Here is a 19094-nt window from a genome sequence, read left to right on the forward strand (position 1 = left end):
TGCATCGGCAGGCAGACTCTCAACCACTGCGCCACCAGGGAAGCCCTGCTTTTTCTTTTAATAAGTTTTAGATATCTTCCCAGAATATCTTTCTTTCCAGTGGATATACAGTACTTCAACTGAACGGAGGTACAATAAATCTGTTTAACCCATGCCCTATTGATGGACAGTTAGGATGTTTCCTATTTTTCACTATTAGAATAAAGTGCTGTGAAAAACATCCTCATACATAATTATTTGAAAGTCTTATGGATAAATTCTCAGAGGTAGAATTGCTGGACCAAAGTGTATGTGTGGGGACTTCTCTGGTGGTCCAGTGGGTAGGACTCCACGCTCCCAATGCAGAGGGCCCGGCTTCGATCCCTGGTCGGGGAACTAGATCCCACATGTATGCCGCAACTAAGAGTCCGCATGCCACAACTAAGAAGCCCGCATGCCGCAACTAAGACCCAGCATAGATTAAATAAAGTATATGTGTGTTTTAAATTTTGATAAACATTGCCAGAATGCTCTCTAGAAAACGTCTATCAATTTAACTGCTTCACTATTAGAAAGAAAGAAAAAAAAAAAAAAAAAAAAGAGTGCCTGCTTTTCCGTATTCTCCAGAGGCGATGTGCTGCACAAACCTGAGAACCTTCACATTCAGTTATATGTGATTCTTTAAAAAGTTTGAAAATTAATAATGATGCATTGCCTATGTATTTCCAGTTTTGCAACTAGACAATGACTTAAACATCAAACGCAGATTTGTTAAATAAGACTTTTCTGTAATATTCAATGAAAGATTCTTCATCCCTTTGAAATTTTTTTTTTAAAGATTTTTTTGACGTGGACCACTTTTTTACAAGTCTTTATCGAATCCGTTACAATATGGCTTCTGTTTCATGTTTTGGTTTTTTGGCCATGAGGCACGCAGGATCCTAGCTTCCTAACCAGGGATCAAACACACCCCCTACATTGGAAGGTGAAGTTCTAATCACTGGACCACCAGGGAAGTCCCCCATCCCATTCAAATTTTACTATCTAAACACTCATTTTTGGCAAGAGACTTTGCTTGTATCTCCACAGTTTAGAAACAGAATTTACAGAATCCTAATGACAGAGTCATTATTAAGTATTTGATTTACAGATGATGTGTTATGGGAAAAGTAAAAATAATATATGCCAAGAGGCTTCTGGAAATAGATTTTTGTAGAGAATGTTCCTAATTTTAAGACAAAGAAATTTACTTATTGCTTTAATTCTAATGTAATCTAACAATATATCTTAATAATGAGTGCCTCTCTGACAGACAAGAAGTCTGAAAGTCACACTTTGACCTCACTGCTAGGTATAGTCAGCAGACAAGACACCACTTTCCTTAGGCTGCCTTATTCTGCAGAGTACTCAAAGCAAAACATGCCAGCATTTCTAGTTTCCCATGATTTCCAATTTAAATTTTTATGTTGCTTATTAGAACTTACTTTTAAAACACACAAATAATTCATAAGCATCCCAAAGAAACATTTTTCTGTATATACTGCCTAGGGCGAAGTCTCTACTTACACAATAAAACTGCTACTTTAAATATACTCACAACAACGTACTTAAATTAAAACCAAGTGATAGGATGTCATACCATATCACATGACCATAGCGTTACTAATCGAAAAGATTTTGCTTACAACGTCATTTTCCAAAGCCTCCAGTTCCTCACTGGCAGTGAGTTCACCTGCATCCCAGGGCTCCAGGTCCTTCTCTTTGTGCTCACCATTCACTTTAGCACTGATAGCAGAGTCGGTAAAAGCATCTGCAAAGGATGGTTTTGGTTGAAAGATCAGACAACCAGACACTGGGCTACGTGAAAACATACGTGGATTTATCAGCACAGATGTATGCTAAAAAATAACTATGAAAAGTGAATTTCTGATACAGAAAGAATAGCATTCATTAACAGTGTGCTTTCAGATGTGTGATGCTTCTAATACTATAACCTTCAAAAGACTTAATGCAGTAAATGGCATTATAGATGATTACTGGTGAAGGTATGTTTTACCCATATAATTTTAAGCCACATGAAATGTTATAATGTATTCACACAAGTCATAAATTGTATTAAAAATAATTGCTTTGTGTTTCAGAATTGATCCAGAAATTTTCTATCAATCCATCTAAAACAAGATCTCTTTTGTTTAACAGACCCAGTAATTAGATATGCCCTCAGAGCTCCTTCAGCCGAACGTATGCTGATCTTTTAACTTTCCAAATCCACATCTACATGCAGGGGTCACTATCCTAACATACAGTTGCCATTAGTAACTAAAGCCATTCGAAGTGACCCACCCCCACACAGAACCCGTATTTCCCTAGAGCCACTCCAATACAAAGCTCAGGCCCCACAGTGTTACCTGTCCCCAGAAGGTTCAGGTGGCAGGCCTACCTGGACTTCCTGTCAATACTTTCTCACCTAATGTATCCTCTCCTCCTCTGCTAATGTTACGGAGAAGCACTAGCTTGTGAGAGGAAAATGGCATTAGTATGCTCACCTGACAGGAACTATATATATCATAGCTGCTGTCCAGAAAAGAAAATCCCTAGTTGGAAGTTAGGACCCAGCTAAATAAAGGTCTGCTTGGGCAATGACAGTGTTAGGAAATGCTTTGGAGATACTGGCTTACATTTAGCTGTCTGGACCTATAGGGTATCACCTAGCACAGGGCTGCGGAGTAATACTTCTGCTGATCTGGCTCTCCTAGAGAGTACTGGCTCCCAGTCACCATACCCTCACCCTTACTTCAAGCTGCCATCAAGGAGGAGGAGGAAGGGAAAAAATCAACACCTGTGTCTCCTTCAAAAGAGATAATTCCAGAGGGATTTTTGATTTGGTACTGTTTCTATAACCGTCATTGGCTCCCCAGTGGCAAGGTGATGGTGAAATAAGAAACTTGAGCCAGCAAATTTAGGCATGGCACTATAAGCCTAGCTAGCTCTTACCTCCTCTCATCTCAAGCTACAGGGGGATAAGTGGATGTGGGTGTGTATTCATGCACACTAGGGAATAAAAGCATAACTGCATCTATGGGCTTAGCTGCCAGCTCTATCAGGCAGCACGGCTCCCGTTACTAGCAATTATAAGAGCCAAGAGCGTACCAAGGGGGATCCTCAAAGCAGCAGGCCTCAGCTGGGAGTGGGATTAGCATTCACTGGAAGATGACTGCATTTTGGAAAAGCTAAGAGGTTCTAACCACTGATGTTATCTTCATAATGCCACCTTCAGCTGTAAGCCACTGATGGCCCTAAAAACTTGGCTTTATATGACACTTGCCTGAGTCAAGTTCTACTCTACATCATCTTAAAGTTACAGAAATTCTTGGTAAAACTGATTTTGCCATGTATATTTTCAAGAATGTGAAATGCTCTAAGAAAAACATCAAATAATGACTTACATTAGGTGGCTGAAATTCCCTACTTTAATTCTCACAAAATTAGAACAGAAAACTAGACCACAGAAAAATTACAAACCAGTCATGTTATCTTCTACAACAGGGGTCCTCAACCCCCAGGCCACGGACCGGTACTGGAACCAGGCTGCAGAGCAGGAGGTGAGCGGCAGGCGAGCAAGAGAAGCTTCATCTGCATTTACAGCCACTCCGCATCACTCCCATTACCGCCTGAGCTCCGCCTCCTATCAGGTCAGCGGCAGCATTAGGTTCTCATAGGAGCATGAACCCTACAGTGAACTGCGCACGTGAGGGATCTAGGTTGTGCGCTCCTTATGAGAATCTAATGCTTGATGATCTGAGGTGGAGCTGAAGCAGTGATGACAGCACTGGGGAGCGGCTTCAAATACAGATTTTCATTAGCAGAGAGGTTTGACTGCACAGAGACCATAAGTGCTTGCAGACTCATATCAATACCCTGTCAGTGAGTGGCAAGTGACAATTAAGTTGCATCCGGTGGCAGGCTTTATAGGGGCAAGTGAGTTGATGTACTTCAATTGTACAGCTGTATCTGGTGGCAGGCTTTAAGTCAGAATCCGACACTTATCTTAGTCCGTGCGTGGCCTGCCCCTTGTTTTTCTTTTCTTTTTTTTTTTTTGCGGTACGCGGGCCTCTCACTGTGGTGGCCTCTCCAGTTGCGGAGCACAGGCTCCGGACGCACAGGCTCAGCGGCCATGGCTCACGGGCCCAGCCGCTCTGCGCCATGTGGGATCTTCCCGGACTGGAGCACGAACCTGTGTCCCCTGCATCGGCAGGCGGACTCTCAACCACTGCGCCACCAGGGAAGCCCCTGCCCCTTGTTTTAATCACCACTTCTGTCCGCGCCTCTTTCCCGCACTGCGCACTTGTCTCAGTCACAGTTTTGGTAAGCCCACAAGCTCACCCTAGCCAAAATGAGTAGAAAACAAACATCACTGGAGAGCTTCTTTGAAAAGGGGGAAAGACCCAATGATGAGACAGCAGAAAGCTCTGAGACTGCCAACAAAAAGAAAGCTGCACTGAAAAGAAAATACCAAGAGTCCTACTTAAATTACGGGTTAATTGCAACAGGTGATTCACATTCTCCAAGCCCACTTGTATAATATGTGGTGACCAGCTATCCAATGAAGCCATGAAACCTTCAAAACTGCTTTGCCACATGGAGACCAAGCGCCCTGAATTAAAAGACAAGCGTTTGGAGTTTTTCAAAAGAAAAAAAAGTGAACAGAAGCAATTACTGAAGGCCACCACTTCATCAAATGTGTCTTAAAGCGACGTTGACAAGGCAACAATGCTTGTTTTTGTGCGATATAATTTTCAGGAGGATGTGCATGACGATATGTTATGTGCACTTTTGTTGCCAACCAACACCATAGCTGCAGAACTATTCAAGTCTTTGAATGATACACATCAGGAAAACTCAACTGGTCATTTTGTGTCGGTATATGCATGGATGGAGCGGCTGCCATGACTGGACGGTTTTCTGGTTTCACTAGTCGGGTCAAAGAGGTTTCTTCTGAATGTTAGTCTATACACTGTGTGTCATCCATAAAGAAATGCTGGCTAGCCAAAAAATGTCACCTGAACTTAACAACGTCTTGCAGGAAGTGATTAAAATTATCAACCACATTAAAGTACATGCCCTTAACTCACGTCTGCTCACGCAGCTCTGTGAGAAGATGGACGCAGAGCACACATGTCATCTCTTACACACAGAGATGAGATGGCTTTCCAAAGGTAGATCACTGGCCAGAGTTTCTGAGTTATGAGAGCTGCTCCAGAGATTTCTTTTAGAAAAACAGTCACCGCTGGCAGCACATTTCAGTGACACAGAATGGGTCGCAAAACTTGCTTCCTTGTGTGGCATATTCAACCTGCTCAACAAATTCAATCTGTCACTTGAAGGGAGAATGATAACTGTGTTCAAGTGGGCAGATAAAGTGGCTGCATTCAAAGCTGAACTGGAATTATGGGGGCAACAAGTGAACACTGGGATTTTTGACATGTTTCAAACATTAGCAGAGATTTTGAAAAAAACTGAGCCAGGGCCTTCTTTCTCCTAGCTGGTGCATGATCACCTATCTCAGCTTTCAAAAGAGTTTGAGCATTACTTCCCAAACACAAAAGACCCCTGAACTGGGAAGGAATGGATCCACGACCCATTTGTGAATAAACCAGGTGAATCAACTTTGTTTATGCTAGAAGAGGATCAACTGCTTGAGATTGCAAATGACAGTGGCCTTAAAACTATGTTTGAGACAACTTCAAATCTCCATACGTTCTGGATTATTAAAGTCAAGGTGGAATATCCTGAGATTGCCAAAAAAGCACTGAAAAGCCTGCTTCCATTTCCAACATCCTATCCTTGTGAAGCAGGGTTTTCTGCAGTGACAGCAACCAAAATGAGATCACAGAGTAGACTGGACATAAGCAACACACTTCGGGTGTCCCTGTCTCCCATCACCCCAAGATGGGACCATCTAGTTGCAGGAAAACAAGCTCAGGGCTCCCACTGATTCTGCATTATGGTGAGTTGTATAATTATTTCATAATATATTACAATGTAATAATAATAGAAATAACATGAACAATAAATGTAATGCATTTGAATCATCCCAAAACCATCCCCTACCCACCTCCGGAAAAATCGTCTTCCATGAAACTGGTCCCTGGTGCCAAAAAGGTTGGGGACCGCTGCTCTACAAGAAGTAGTGGGATTATTAATTCATATTTAAGATCCTGTTAATGTTTTAATCACACTAGTTTTTGAAAAGCATATATTTAAATGAGTAAAGCATTTACTTAGATGGAAACCCAGCATTAAATATTTTTTTATTCAAGAAATTAAAACCCAGAATAGAAGATTTTTTTTAACAGATCCACACAAATGGACTTTTATCATTGTAGGGTACATGTGCTATGTCAAAGTATTTAGGAAAGACTAGGGACTGAGCCAAGCTGTCCTCAAATTGAAAGACTGAAATATACAATAAAAATAGCTCAAAATATATTTCTATCAGTATGACTGTAAACAAAATCAAAAAGAATCCCGAACAGGGAGCCAATGTGAAAAAGGCAAGCATTTAAAACTTCACTGAACCAAGTTATACTCTGCTAATTATAATTTAGGTTGGTATTAAGAGGCCATTATTAAACAACCTAATTTTTTTAATGCTACATTTTCATCTTAAATCTTCTGTTTACAATACCAACCTTATAAAGGAATTAACTGTTCACAGGTTGTTACTTAGCATCACATTTTCCTTTCAGGGCAGAAAAGCAGGGGAGGGAAAACACAAAAGTATGTATCTATTAGTAAGGAATGATATTCCTTAACTTAAAAATTTCCCCCAAAGAAAGTCCCTTTTTAAAGATGAGCAAATGACTGCTGGTGGGAATGTAAACTGATACAGCTACTATGGAGAACAGTATGAAGGTTCCTTAAAAAACTAAAAATAGAACTACCATGTGACCCAGCAATCCCACTACTGGGCATATACCCTGAGAAAACCATAATTCAAAAAGAGTCATGTACCACAATGTTCACTGCAGCTCTGTTTACCAAAGCCAGGACATGGAAGCAACCTAAGTGTCCATCGACAGATGAATGGATAAAGAAGATGTGGCACATATATACGATGGAGTAGTACTCAGCCATAAAAAGAAACGAAATTGAGTTATTTGTAGTGAGGTGGATGGACGTAGAGTCTGTCATACAGAGTGAAGTAAGTCAAAAAGAGAAAAACAAATACCATATGCTAACACATATATATGGAATCTAAAAATGAAAAAAAAAAGGTTCTGAAGAACCTAGGGGCGGGACAGGAATAAAGACGCAGACATAGAGAATGGACCTGAGGACACAGGGAGGGGGAAGGGTAAGCTGGGACAAAGTGAGAGAGTGACACTGACATATATACACTACCAAATGTAAAACAGATAGCTAGTGGGAAGCAGCCACATAGCACAGGGAGATCAGCTTGGTGCTTTGTGTCCACCTAGAAGGGTTGGGATAGGGAGGGTGGGAAGGAGACACAAGAGGGAGGAGATATGGGGATATATGTATATGTATAGCTGATGTACTTTGTTATACAGCAGAAACTAACACGACATTGTAAAGCAATTATACTCCAATAAAGATGTTTAAAAAAGAGCTTCAGAAGAATCTACCATCGTTAGTAAATGTAGTGCGTTGATTCAAGTCTGCTCACAAGAATAAATCAAAGTTAACTGTGAAAAACAAGAGGCAGGTTTGAAAGCAATGAAACAATGCACATGTCATAAAAAATATGCAAAGTTGAAATAAAGTTGATATAAATCACCCCCAAAAAATAAATAAATAAAGATGAGCAAATGGTTTAGGGAAAGACGTGCATAAGATGTGCAGAAGCAGAGAATCAGCAAAATGAGGCTAAAGTGTCAAGGTGGCGAGGAAAAGCCTGATCCTAAATACTGTATTTCAGGTCAACACAGTATCATTAGTTAGAAGGAAGCGAGACCTGGATATTCCATTCTACACTATTACCGGTATCTACTACTGTAAATCCTGAATATGTTATTTTATTAACAGCCATGTTTGGATTTTTGAAAAATCACACTTGGTATTAAATAGTAAAATGTTATTGCCAGGATTTCTGTAAAATTCAGAAAATCAACTGGCTATAATCTAATTGCAATTGTGCAAATTTGTGTGCAGATTTTCCAATGCCATAAAGTCAGAATATATTAATTTTCCATTATCCTCTACGATAAGAAGCAAAAGCATTATAAAAGCAAGAAGCAAGAATACAATGTGACTGGCAGAAAAACGTTACCTGTTTCTGAAGGAACTACAAGCACAGAAAGAAAAAAATAAAAAAATAAAATGATCAGATAATAAAATATAACGAAGATGTGCTTCATTCCCTGCCTTATGACATCCAATTTAGGGAAAGGGGGAGACAGAGGGAAAGGGCATAATGTTGTCCCCTGCCTCTAAACCTTCCCTTCCTACTGATTCAGGGCAGAAACCCAGTCGTTCTGAGCCAGTGCTGCCACCTGGTGGTAATCAGAAATGTCTCAACCAATGCGCAGCCTCTCTCAGGCATTCCTCAGCCCCACACGCAGGAAATAAATGTTCTCTGCTCAATTTTTCCTCTTCTATCAATATATCCTCAGTCAATTAGGACTCTGAAAAATCCAAGTTGTCTGAGATTTTTTTAAATGGCCAGAATAGTGGTGAAAAAACTAATGTGCTAGTGTAGTGACATGCTTTAAGTTAATAAAAAGAAATTTAAAATTAAAACTACAAAATGACATAAAAGTGAATGAAATTAAAAAATCATTATCAGACTTGACATCAGAAGCCCTCAAATGTACTTTCAGAAAAGTCTTCACCAAAATCCTCAGCTACCCATTTCATCTCTCAATTAAATTTACTTTTTCTCAAACACTGAAATTCCAGATAACCAAAAATAACTTATTTCAATGATACTGTTCTGTTTTGATCAATTATTAATACTGTGACATTTTTCAACAATTTAAAAAAATATTTTCTCAGGCTTCCCTGGTGGTGCAGTGGTTGGGAATCTGCCTGCCAATGCAGGGGACATGGGTTCGAGCCCTGGTCTGGGAAGATCCCACATGCTGCGGAACAACTAGACCCGTGAGCCACAACTACTGAGCCTGTGCGTCTGGAGCCCGTGCTCTGCAACAAGAGAGGCTGCGATAGTGAGAGGCCCGTGCACCGCGATGAAGAATGGCCCCCGCTTGCCGCAACTAGAGAAAGCCCTCGCACAGAAACAAAGACCCAACACAGCCAAAAATAAATAAATAATTAAAAAGTTTTTCTCATCATGTACCATGAGTTTTATATGGACCAATCTATACACAACAGTGCATCAGTTACAGTGGGTGCCAACCTAGCAACTAAGAGGCCATTTTTAATTCAACTTTAGCATTGCTGAGTACTGATAATGTATGTGCTGGTCATTCAGTTTGGATGAGCTGGGGATTCATTTTTGACTAAGACACAATCCCCGTCTTTTCCTGCAGAAGCTCCCAGCTAAGGGAGAGTAATTACAGAGGTGGAGTAAATCTTTTAGAATCTAATGTGTAAAGTGCTAAAATATAATTTAGGGGGAAGTAAAAGGTGTTCTAATACAGACTAGAGTAGAGTTAAAAATAATATTTTTCTGAATTGCACACAAGTCCATAGGATTCCCCCAGGGAAATGGAATGTGAGGCCAGAGGAGTGATTACCTTTTTATTTTATACTCTTCAGTTCTACGTAAGTTTTTACACTATGAATATATATTAAACCATGTATTTTATTATACAGATAATATTAAAGAACACAGTATTAAAGAATAGGATAAACAAATAAGATGGGAATAATGAACACAGTAAGGGCCCAGGGTGTGCGGAATGAAACAACAAAAGCAAAGGAACAAGTAGAGGTGCTGTCCTCAGACAAGAGAGAGGAAAAAAAGAGAAAACTGCAGGGAAATGGGCCACAGGGAGCCTGTAGATTAAGGATTCTTAACCTTTTTCTTTGATCTATGAACCCCTTCAGCATTTGCAGGAAGCCTATGGATTTAAATGCAAAAAATACAAAGAAAATCAAAGGAGGGCTTCCCTGGTGGTGCAGTGGTGAAGAATCTGCTTGCCAACGCAGGGGACACGGGTTTGAGCCCTGGTCCGGGAAGATCCAACATGCCGCGGAGCAACTAAGCCCGTGCACCATAACTACTGAGCCTGTGCTTTAGAGCCCATGAGCCACAACTACTGAGCCCCACGTACCACAATTACTGAAGCCCGCGTGCCCTAGAGCCCACATGCCATAACCACTGAGCCCACACGCTGCAACTACTGAAGCCCACACTCCTAGAGCCCACGCTCCACAATGAGAAGCCTGCACACTGCAACGAAGAGTAGTCCCTGCTCACTGCAACTAGAGAAAGCATGTGTGCAGCAATGAAGACCCAACACAGCCAAAAATAAATAATAAAAAAAATTAAAAAGAAACAAAAAAACCCCAACCAAATCTAGGGACTTCTTGGTGGCACAGTGGTTAAGACTCTGCGATCCCAATGCAGGGGGCCCAGGTTCGATCCCTGGTCAGGGAACTAGATCCCACATGCATGCTACAACTAAAAGTTTGCATGTCACAACTAAGGAGCCTGCCTGCCGCAACTAAGATCCAGCACAACCAAATTAATTAATTAATTTAAAAAATCCAAATCTATACAAGTGATATGAAATTAACTGAATTCTATAGGCATGGAAGTCACAGATACTGCTAACACTAGTGGTTTGTTGTCTGCATTAATAACGGAAAGAAACGCTCTGGGCTTCCCTGGTGGCGCAGTGGTTGAGAGTCTGCCTGCTAATGCAGGGGACACGGGTTCGAGCCCTGGTCTGGGAGGATCCCACATGCCGCGGAGCAACTAGGTCCGTGAGCCACAACTACTGAGCCTGCGCGTCTGGAGCCTGTGCTCCACAACAAGAGAGGCCGCGATAGTGAGAGGCCCACGCACCGCGATGAAGAGTGGCCCCTGCTTGCCACAGCTAGAGAAAGCCCTCGCACAGAAACGAAGACCTAACACGGCAAAAATAAATTAATTAATTAATAAACTCCTACCCCCAACATCTTAAAAAAAAAGAAAAAAGAAACGTTCCATTTCAATCAAAGATTAATGAAAATAAAGATGTGATATTTTTTCCCACCCAAGTTCATCAATGCCCTGAATCTTCTCCATGAACCATTTGGAAATCCATGGATCCAGGTTAAGAACACTGGCTATGTGTTCTAAAAAGAAGGAAGAAAGAGCATTCTGCTGTGGATAAAGGAAACGAGGTAAACAGAGTAAGGAACTGGAGGTGGTAGTCATTAATTAGGGTTGCAGAAAGAGGTTAGAAAAGGGTCTGCTGAGCTGAAGCTCCAGCAGGAGCTAGAAACCCTACATTCCTAACTAACCAGCACCACAATGGTATTTTCCCCACCCACACTCCTTTACTTAGCTGAAGGAGTAGACAGAGAGGAGTTTTAAAAATGGAAGGCCAGGGAAGGGTCAGAGAGCCCTGTGAGAGGTAACAAGAAAAGGAGTAGGAGAGTAAAGGTCAAGGTGGCTACGGTCAGAGTAGATCCTGGAGGGCATTCTGGGAGAGAAGCAGTTACAAGTGATGACAAAGTCATGAAAGCAGGCTGCTAAAATAAGATGGAAATGAATGGTATTGAAGTAATGGAGCTAAATTTCTGCAGGAATAGTGTTCTGTTCCAAATGATCAACTTGAAAATAAAATTTTGCAAAATCTACCATTTTCAAACTAACATTTGAAGATATTAAGGGTCTTAGCCACAAAACTATGGGAAACTTAAATACATTCCAAATGTATATATCCCTCTGTTCTAAATACCAAGAAGTTATAATTATATTACAATATGAATCAGACAATAGCACTTGCCTATTAAAAAATGCAGAAGTGGATAATGTTCATTTTGAACAACCACAACTAATTTCTAATCATAATTCTGGGCCTGTTAAGCAGAACTATTTAACATTTAAAATGTTGGAAGTGGTTTGTTTGATATACCATATGATGACAGTTATGTAACCACAAAATTCAAGTCTTTGAGGTTAGATCCACAAAAGTCTGTTTTTTCTTCAACTTTAAGCTTTAAAGGAGAAAATGAATCAGGAAGAACTAGTATAAAGTGTTGAAAAACAAAACACAGGTCATCCTGACTTCACACATGATAGGGTCAGGACAGAAAATCAGAATCCATCTCTGTAGCACATGTCCCCTACAAACAGGCAACAAAGACTTCCCTGTTCATAATCTCTTCTCGTCCCAGCAGCTAGAATTCTTGACCAAACACCTGTCTTTAAAAGTCTCTTGGGGGAACTCCCTGGCAGTCCTGTGGTTAGGATGCCACACTTCCACTGCCAAGGGCATTGGTTCAATCCCTGGTCGGGGAACTAAGATCCTGCAAGCCACAGGGCACAACCAAAAAAATTAAATTAAATTTTAAAAAAAGTCTTTTGTGCAAATAAAATAAAAGCCAATAATGGCAAAACCATGACTTTCTAGTAGATGGAGATGTTACAATAAAGGAGAACACACTGGTGAGCAAATCCATGCAACACCTAACAACATTCCACAGGACAGGACAGACCAACACGACAAAATTAAGAACAACAGGCCAATCACCTGCACTCCGCATTTTACTCAAAATTTTAAAAATTTTAAAAATAATTTCTTATCTTACTAGAAAAGAATGTCATTTTTTCAAACAGAGAACTACCTAATCATATCTTGCCTCTAGGATACTTGAACAAGGAAAATGAGTTTTGTGACCCATAAGTAGAAAGGGGTTTATTTCTACCCTGGTTAGCACAAAAATAAAATAAGCTAATCTCTAAGGTGTGCTATCTTTTACTCGTGTGATTTCAAACTGAACCGAAGTAAAGCTGATTTCATACTGTTCTTCACAAATGAATACATTGTGTCCTTTGAGATAAATTCAAGTATGTATGCATTTCTAACATACACAGCCACTAAGGCAAATTACTTTAAAAGACCTTCAAAATAGTCCACATGCATGTTCTAATACTTCACTCCCTCACCTGTGCTTCTGACTTCTCTCACTTGTACCAGAATCATTTGGGTCTTGTTTTCAAAGTTAGCACCCGGGATTTTGTTTTCTGTATTTCAAAAGGGTATTAAAATGCCTACTAGAAGCAACCTTTTGTCAGAAAAATATACTCTGGATATGTCATGTTGTAGGAAAGCTGCTTTTAGTCTGGCTAGGAATAATTGCTTTCTTGAGTTTCCTGGAAATGAGTGGTAATTACCAGTTGTCTATGGCAATGTCTACGTAAGAAAGAAAAAAAAAGAAACACCAAAACTACTAGTTTTTCCCTGGCTTGGGTGTAGTGTGTGTAAAGACCTATAAAACTTTATGGGCTTCCCTGGTGGCACAGTGTTTGAGAGTCCGCCTGCTGATGCAGGGGACACGGGTTCGTGCCCTGGTCTGGGGAGATCCCGCGTGCCGCGGAGCAGCTGGGCCCGTGAGCCATGGCCGCTGGGCCTCCGCGTCCGAAGCCTGTGCTCCGCAATGGGAGAGGCCACGGCAGTGAGAGGCCCGTGTACCGCAAAAAAAAAAAAAAGACCTATAAAACTTTAAAAATATCAATTGAAAGAATCAGTATACGTTGAGTACCTACTACATATCTGTAAGGCATTATGCTAGATACCACAGGGTGTACACATCCCTAGGTTCTAGAACATGATGTCTGAACTCCAGAAAATTGTAATGCATTGGGAGAGACAAACAAAATACACTCACAAAAAGATATACACTGCTTTGTAAAGCTGAGTGTTCAGTACATGAGGTAAGACAACTGATTTTTCAACTGTGCTCCATGAAATCTGATTTCTTAAGGGTACCTGAGCAGACAGAGCAAAAGCTGAATAAATAAGGTTCTAGGATAATTCCGAATCCCCTCCCCCACCACTGCCTTATAAGTGGGATTCAGCATGAGATTTCCTTGGGGGTAGTGGGGAACAAACTATTCTGTGCTGAAAATAAAATATAGTAAAGCTTAGAAGCCATTGTTATAGGCAATCAAAACAGACCACAGTGAGCTGGGAAGGTCAGGGAAGACTCTAAAGAGGAAAGGAGATTTGAGCTTGGTCTTGAAAAAGTATCTAAAATTCTAGTTAGGAAGGAAGATATTCAGCGTGGAGAATAAATCCAACAGTAAGATAACCAAGCTCAAAAATGGAGAGAAGAATATCTAGCATGCAGAAAACACCACCTTAGGTCAAGAAGCAGATTAATACTGGGGAATAATGAGATGAGGTTGAAAAAGAGAAGTTCCACTGGGGAGGGCCCTGAATGCCAAGGTATGGCATCCCAACTTTATTCTGTAATCAACAGTGGTCACTGTAGATTTTTTAACAAGGGATGAGATGTCTGACAACAAAGTAATATAGCCTAGAGCAATAGTTATTTTGACTGTGATCATCACAGAAAGTTTCTGAGTCCTGTAACTCAAAGTAAATTTATCATTCAAGGAAGAAATGACAGAGCCTTAGCAAGAGAACTGAGGTGGAGACTACTGGAACAGCTGAAGTAGGCAAGAGAGCTCAAGGATGTCAGCTTCAAAAGTGCAAATACAGGAGAGGAAAAGCAGCAATAATGAGCTCTAAGAAACACAGTATGCCACGTGAAGAAGTTCTTTCCTGAGCAAGAAGCAACTCCAAGGAAAAGTATAGTGTATCATCTTAAGAGTCTCTTATTTTCAGTCCAAACATCACTCCTTGTGTTAAAAATAAATTAATTAAAAATTTAAAGAGAGACTCTATGGTTTTCTAGTTACAATCAAACCAAACCACCCAAATCATTTTCTTTTGTTCTTTTCTGAGATCTGGCCTAGGTACTCCTTTGACCAAAGTCTGGAAAGAATCAACTGATATGGAGAAGCAAATACCTAAGTTCTGTTCTTGTTAAAAATACAATTTGCAAATTAATTTGTGTTTCTGTTCCTCTGATGGAAATCAACGGGAAAGCCTAGAATATGACTAAACAACAGGACAGACATCTCGATCAGTGCACCATTCAGAAAGTGCAAAGGATACAGGGCTTCCACAATAAACAACCATACAAATGCTTTTGATGTTACAATATACTTTATCACAAGTCTGAATAAAGTAATTCAACCTAGAAGCTCTATTTAGGCAGCGCCAATCTGCACCAGAATGCATCAATAATGAAGAAACCTGATACTCTTCCTATACAAAACGAATTACAAAACTTTATAGTACTGTGATAAAATGAGATAAAAAAATATTCCTGAGAGAAAAATATATCCTACTTAAATATTAAAAAGCAGTAGTTCTGGGGACTTCCCTGGCGGTCCAGTGGTTAAGACTCTGCACTTCCACTGTAGGGGGCAAGGGTTTGATCCCTGGTCCGGGAACTAAGATTCCACATGCATGCATGTGGCGCAGCATGGCCAAAAGTAAATAAATAAATAAATATGCAATAGTTCTTATTTCCCCTACTAATAAACTCTGTTTGTGAGATGTACAAATTGGATTCCCTAGTTAAAACTTTAGGCAAAACATTTTTAAGATAAAATATTTCACCTTAGTTTTACTAGGCCCTTCATGTAACATAAAGGCACTGTAACTAGCAATTTAACATTTGAAAAGCCATTTTCTTAAAACCTTTAATTAGCTAAATTAAAAGTTGAGCTGAAATTGTTCAGAAATTTTATCACTTAAAATGCTGCTGCGGGGAGGAGTCAAGATGGTGGTGTGGGAAGACACGGACTTAGCATCTCCCTACAACTAGGGTGCCTGCCGGCTGCTGGTGGGGAACTCTGACCCCCAAGAAGACAGGAGGAACCCCAGAGTGAACCAGTAGGACGCAGGGGGACCAAGGGGAGAGAAGTGGAGGCCAATCAAGATTGGTGCCCCTGAGGCCGGGGAGATCAGAAGAGGCAGGTGGGAGGGGCTCTCCAGGAAGAGCGGGAAAGGAGCAGAGGGCAATCACCTGGCCTACTCGGGCAGCGGAGCCTGCTGAGCTCTCAAGCCGGTTCCCCCCGCCCCAAAGCCCCATCCAGGCCACATGGGACCTGGGGGCACAGGAGGGAGGCTGGGGAGATCAGGAGTGGCAGGTGGGAGGGGCCATCCAGGGGGAGCAGAAGGGTGGAGGGCAATTGCCCACCTACTGAGGGCAGGGGAACCTGCTGAGCTCCCAGGCCAGTCCCCTGCCCTCCAAGGCCCCCCCCTCCCACCCCCACCCAGCCACACTGGTCCTGGGGGCATAGAAGGGAGGCCCAAGAGATGAGGAGAGGCAGGCGGGAGGGGCCCTCCCAGATCTCAGACCAGAGGAGCAGGTGAGATGAGAGGAGGGCGTTTGCCCTGCCCACTCGAGCCCAGGAAGGCTGCTGGGCTCACAGGTGAGGTCCCGTGCCCTGAGACCAGGGGTGGGGGGCACACCTGGGCCCCTTCTGTTCCTTCCAGCCCTGTGGGTCCTGAGCATTGGCCCTGCCCACCACCCAAACCTCACCCTTGTTTAGGCCCTGCTCTCCAGGGCCAAGGCCTCCCCGCCTCCACCTCCCCAGCCCCTTTTTTTCCCCTTTTCCCTTTCTCTTTTTTACTATTGTGGTACTGATGTACCTTCCGGTTGCTGATTCATCTATATTATTATTTTTATATTCTTTCTAACATATCTGTTAGTTTCCTAGTCTAATTTTATTTTTTACTTTGTTATTGTTCTCTTTTTAATTTTTTTTTTTTTTTTTTTTTGCTGCCCTACACGGCTTGCGGGATCTTGATTCACGAGCCCGGGGTCAGGCAGAAGCTCCTGCGGTGGGAGCTCTGAGTCCGAACCACTGGACTAACAGAGAACCTCAGACCTCAGGGAATATTCATCAGAGTGAGGTCTCACAGAGTTCCTCATCTCAGCACCAATACCCACCTCTACCCAATAACATACCCACCTCTACCCAATAACCTACCCACCTCTACCCAATAACCTACTCAGCTCTACCCAATAGTGGTGGAAGCCTCAGGCCAAACAACAAGTAAACCAGGAACACAATCCCACTCATTAAAAAAAAAAAAAAAGAGACGGCACAAAAAACATGTCACAGATGAAGAAGCAAGGTAAAAACCTACAAGACCAAATAAATAAAGAGGAAACAGGCAATCTACCTGAAAAAGAATTCAGAGTAATGATAGTAAAGATGATCCAGAATCTCGAAAATACAATGGAAGCACAGATTGAAAAAATACAAGAAATGTTTAACAAAGATCTAGAAGAACTAAAGAACAAACAGAGGTGAACAACACAATAACTGAAATGAAAAATACACTAGAAGGAATCAATAACAGAATAACAGAGGCAGAAGAACGAATAAGTGATCTGGAAGACAAAATGACAGGAATAACTGCCAAGGAGCAGAATAAGGAAAAAACAATAAAAAGAATTGAAGACAATCTCTGAGACTTCTGGGACAACACTAAACAGACCAACATTCGAATTATAGGCGTCCCAGAAGAAGAATAGAACAATAAACGGTCTGAGAAAATATTTCAAGAGATTATAGTGGAAAACTTCCCTAACATGGGAAAGGAAATAGTCACCCAAGTCCAGGAAGCACAGAGAGTCCCATACAGGATAAACCATAGGAAAAACACACCAGGACACATATTAATCAAGCAAAAATTAAATTCAAAGAAAAAATATTAAAAGCAGTAAGGGAAAAATAATGTACAAAGGAATCCCCATAAGGTTATCAGCTGATTTTTCAGTGGATACTCTACAGGCCAGAAGGGAGTGGCAAGATATACTTAAAGTGGGGCTTCCCTGGTGGCACAGTGGTTCAGAGTCCGCCTGCCAATGCAGGGGACACGGGTTCGTGCCCCAGTCTGGGAAGATCCCACATGCCGCGGAGCGGCTAGGCCCATGAGCCATGGCCGCTGAGCCTGCGCATCCGGAGCCTGTGCTCCGCAACGGGAGAGGCCACAACAGTAAGAGGCCTGTGTACGGCCAAAAAAAAAAAAAAAAGATATACTTAAAGTGATGAAAGAGAAAAACCTACAACCAAGATTACTCTACCCAGCAAGGATCTCATTCAGATTCGATGGAGAAGTCAAAAGCTTTTCAGACAAACAAAAGCTAAGAGAATTCAGCACCACCAAACCAGCTTTACAACAAATGCTAAAGAAACTTCTCTAAGCAGGAAATGCCAAGAGAAGGAAAAGACCCATAAAAAACAAACCCAAAACAATTGAGAAAATGCTAATAGGAACATACATATCGATAATAACATTGAATGTAAATGGATTAAATGGCCCAACCAAAGGACACAGACTGGCTGAATGGATACAAAAACAAGACCCATATATATGTTGTCTACAAGAGACCCACTTCAGACCTAGAGACACATACAGACTGAAAGTGAAGGGATGGAAAAAGATATTCCATGCAAATGGAAATCAAAAGAAAGCTGGAATAGCAATACTCCTATCTGATAAAATAGACTTTAAAATAAAGACTGGGGCTTCCCTGATGGCGCAGTGGTTGAGAGTCCGCCTGCCGATGCAGGGGACCAGGGTTAGTGTCCCGGTCCGGGAAGATCCCACATGCCACGGAGCCGCTAAGCTCATGAGCCATGGCTGCTGAGCCTGCGCATCCAGAGCCTGTGCTCCACAACGGGAGAGGCCACAACAGTGAGAGGCCCGCGTACCGCAAAAAAAATAATAAAATAAAATAAAATAAAATAAAATTACAAGAGATAAGGAGGGACACTACATAATGATCAAGGGATCAATCCAAGAAGAAGATATTATAAATGTTTATGCACCCAACATAGGAACACCTCAATACATAAGGCAAATGCTAACAGCCATGAAAGAAGAAATCGACAGTAACACAATAATAGTAGGGGACTTTAACACCCCGCTTACACCAGTGGACAGATCATCCAAACAGAAAATAAATAAGGAAACACAAGCTTTAAATGACACAACAGATCAGACAGATCTAACTGATATTTATAGAACATTCCACCCAAAAGTGGCAGAATACACTTTCTTCTCAAGTGCACACGGAACATTCTCTAGGATAGCTCACAT

General features: G+C 41.4%; 1 protein-coding gene across 12 annotated transcripts in view; it reads right to left on the minus strand.

Annotated features, from left to right (window-relative positions):
* The window catches only part of ATXN2 (ataxin 2), a 134690-nt gene that overhangs the window by 64993 nt on the left and 50603 nt on the right, over positions 1-19094 (minus strand). For all 12 annotated transcript variants that reach the window (XR_014295781.1, XM_082641222.1, XM_082641220.1 and 9 more), the window contains exon 6: positions 1665-1789. Coding sequence is in view for 11 of the 12 variants with exons in the window: in XM_082641222.1 (XP_082497348.1) it covers positions 1665-1789 (125 nt within the window). In the remaining variant the exon portion in view is untranslated. The remainder of the gene's footprint in view (positions 1-1664; positions 1790-19094) is intronic.

Source organism: Mesoplodon mirus (assembly GCF_964341445.2).
Source record: "Mesoplodon mirus genome assembly, chromosome: 13".
Taxonomy (NCBI): Eukaryota; Metazoa; Chordata; class Mammalia; order Artiodactyla; family Ziphiidae; genus Mesoplodon; species Mesoplodon mirus.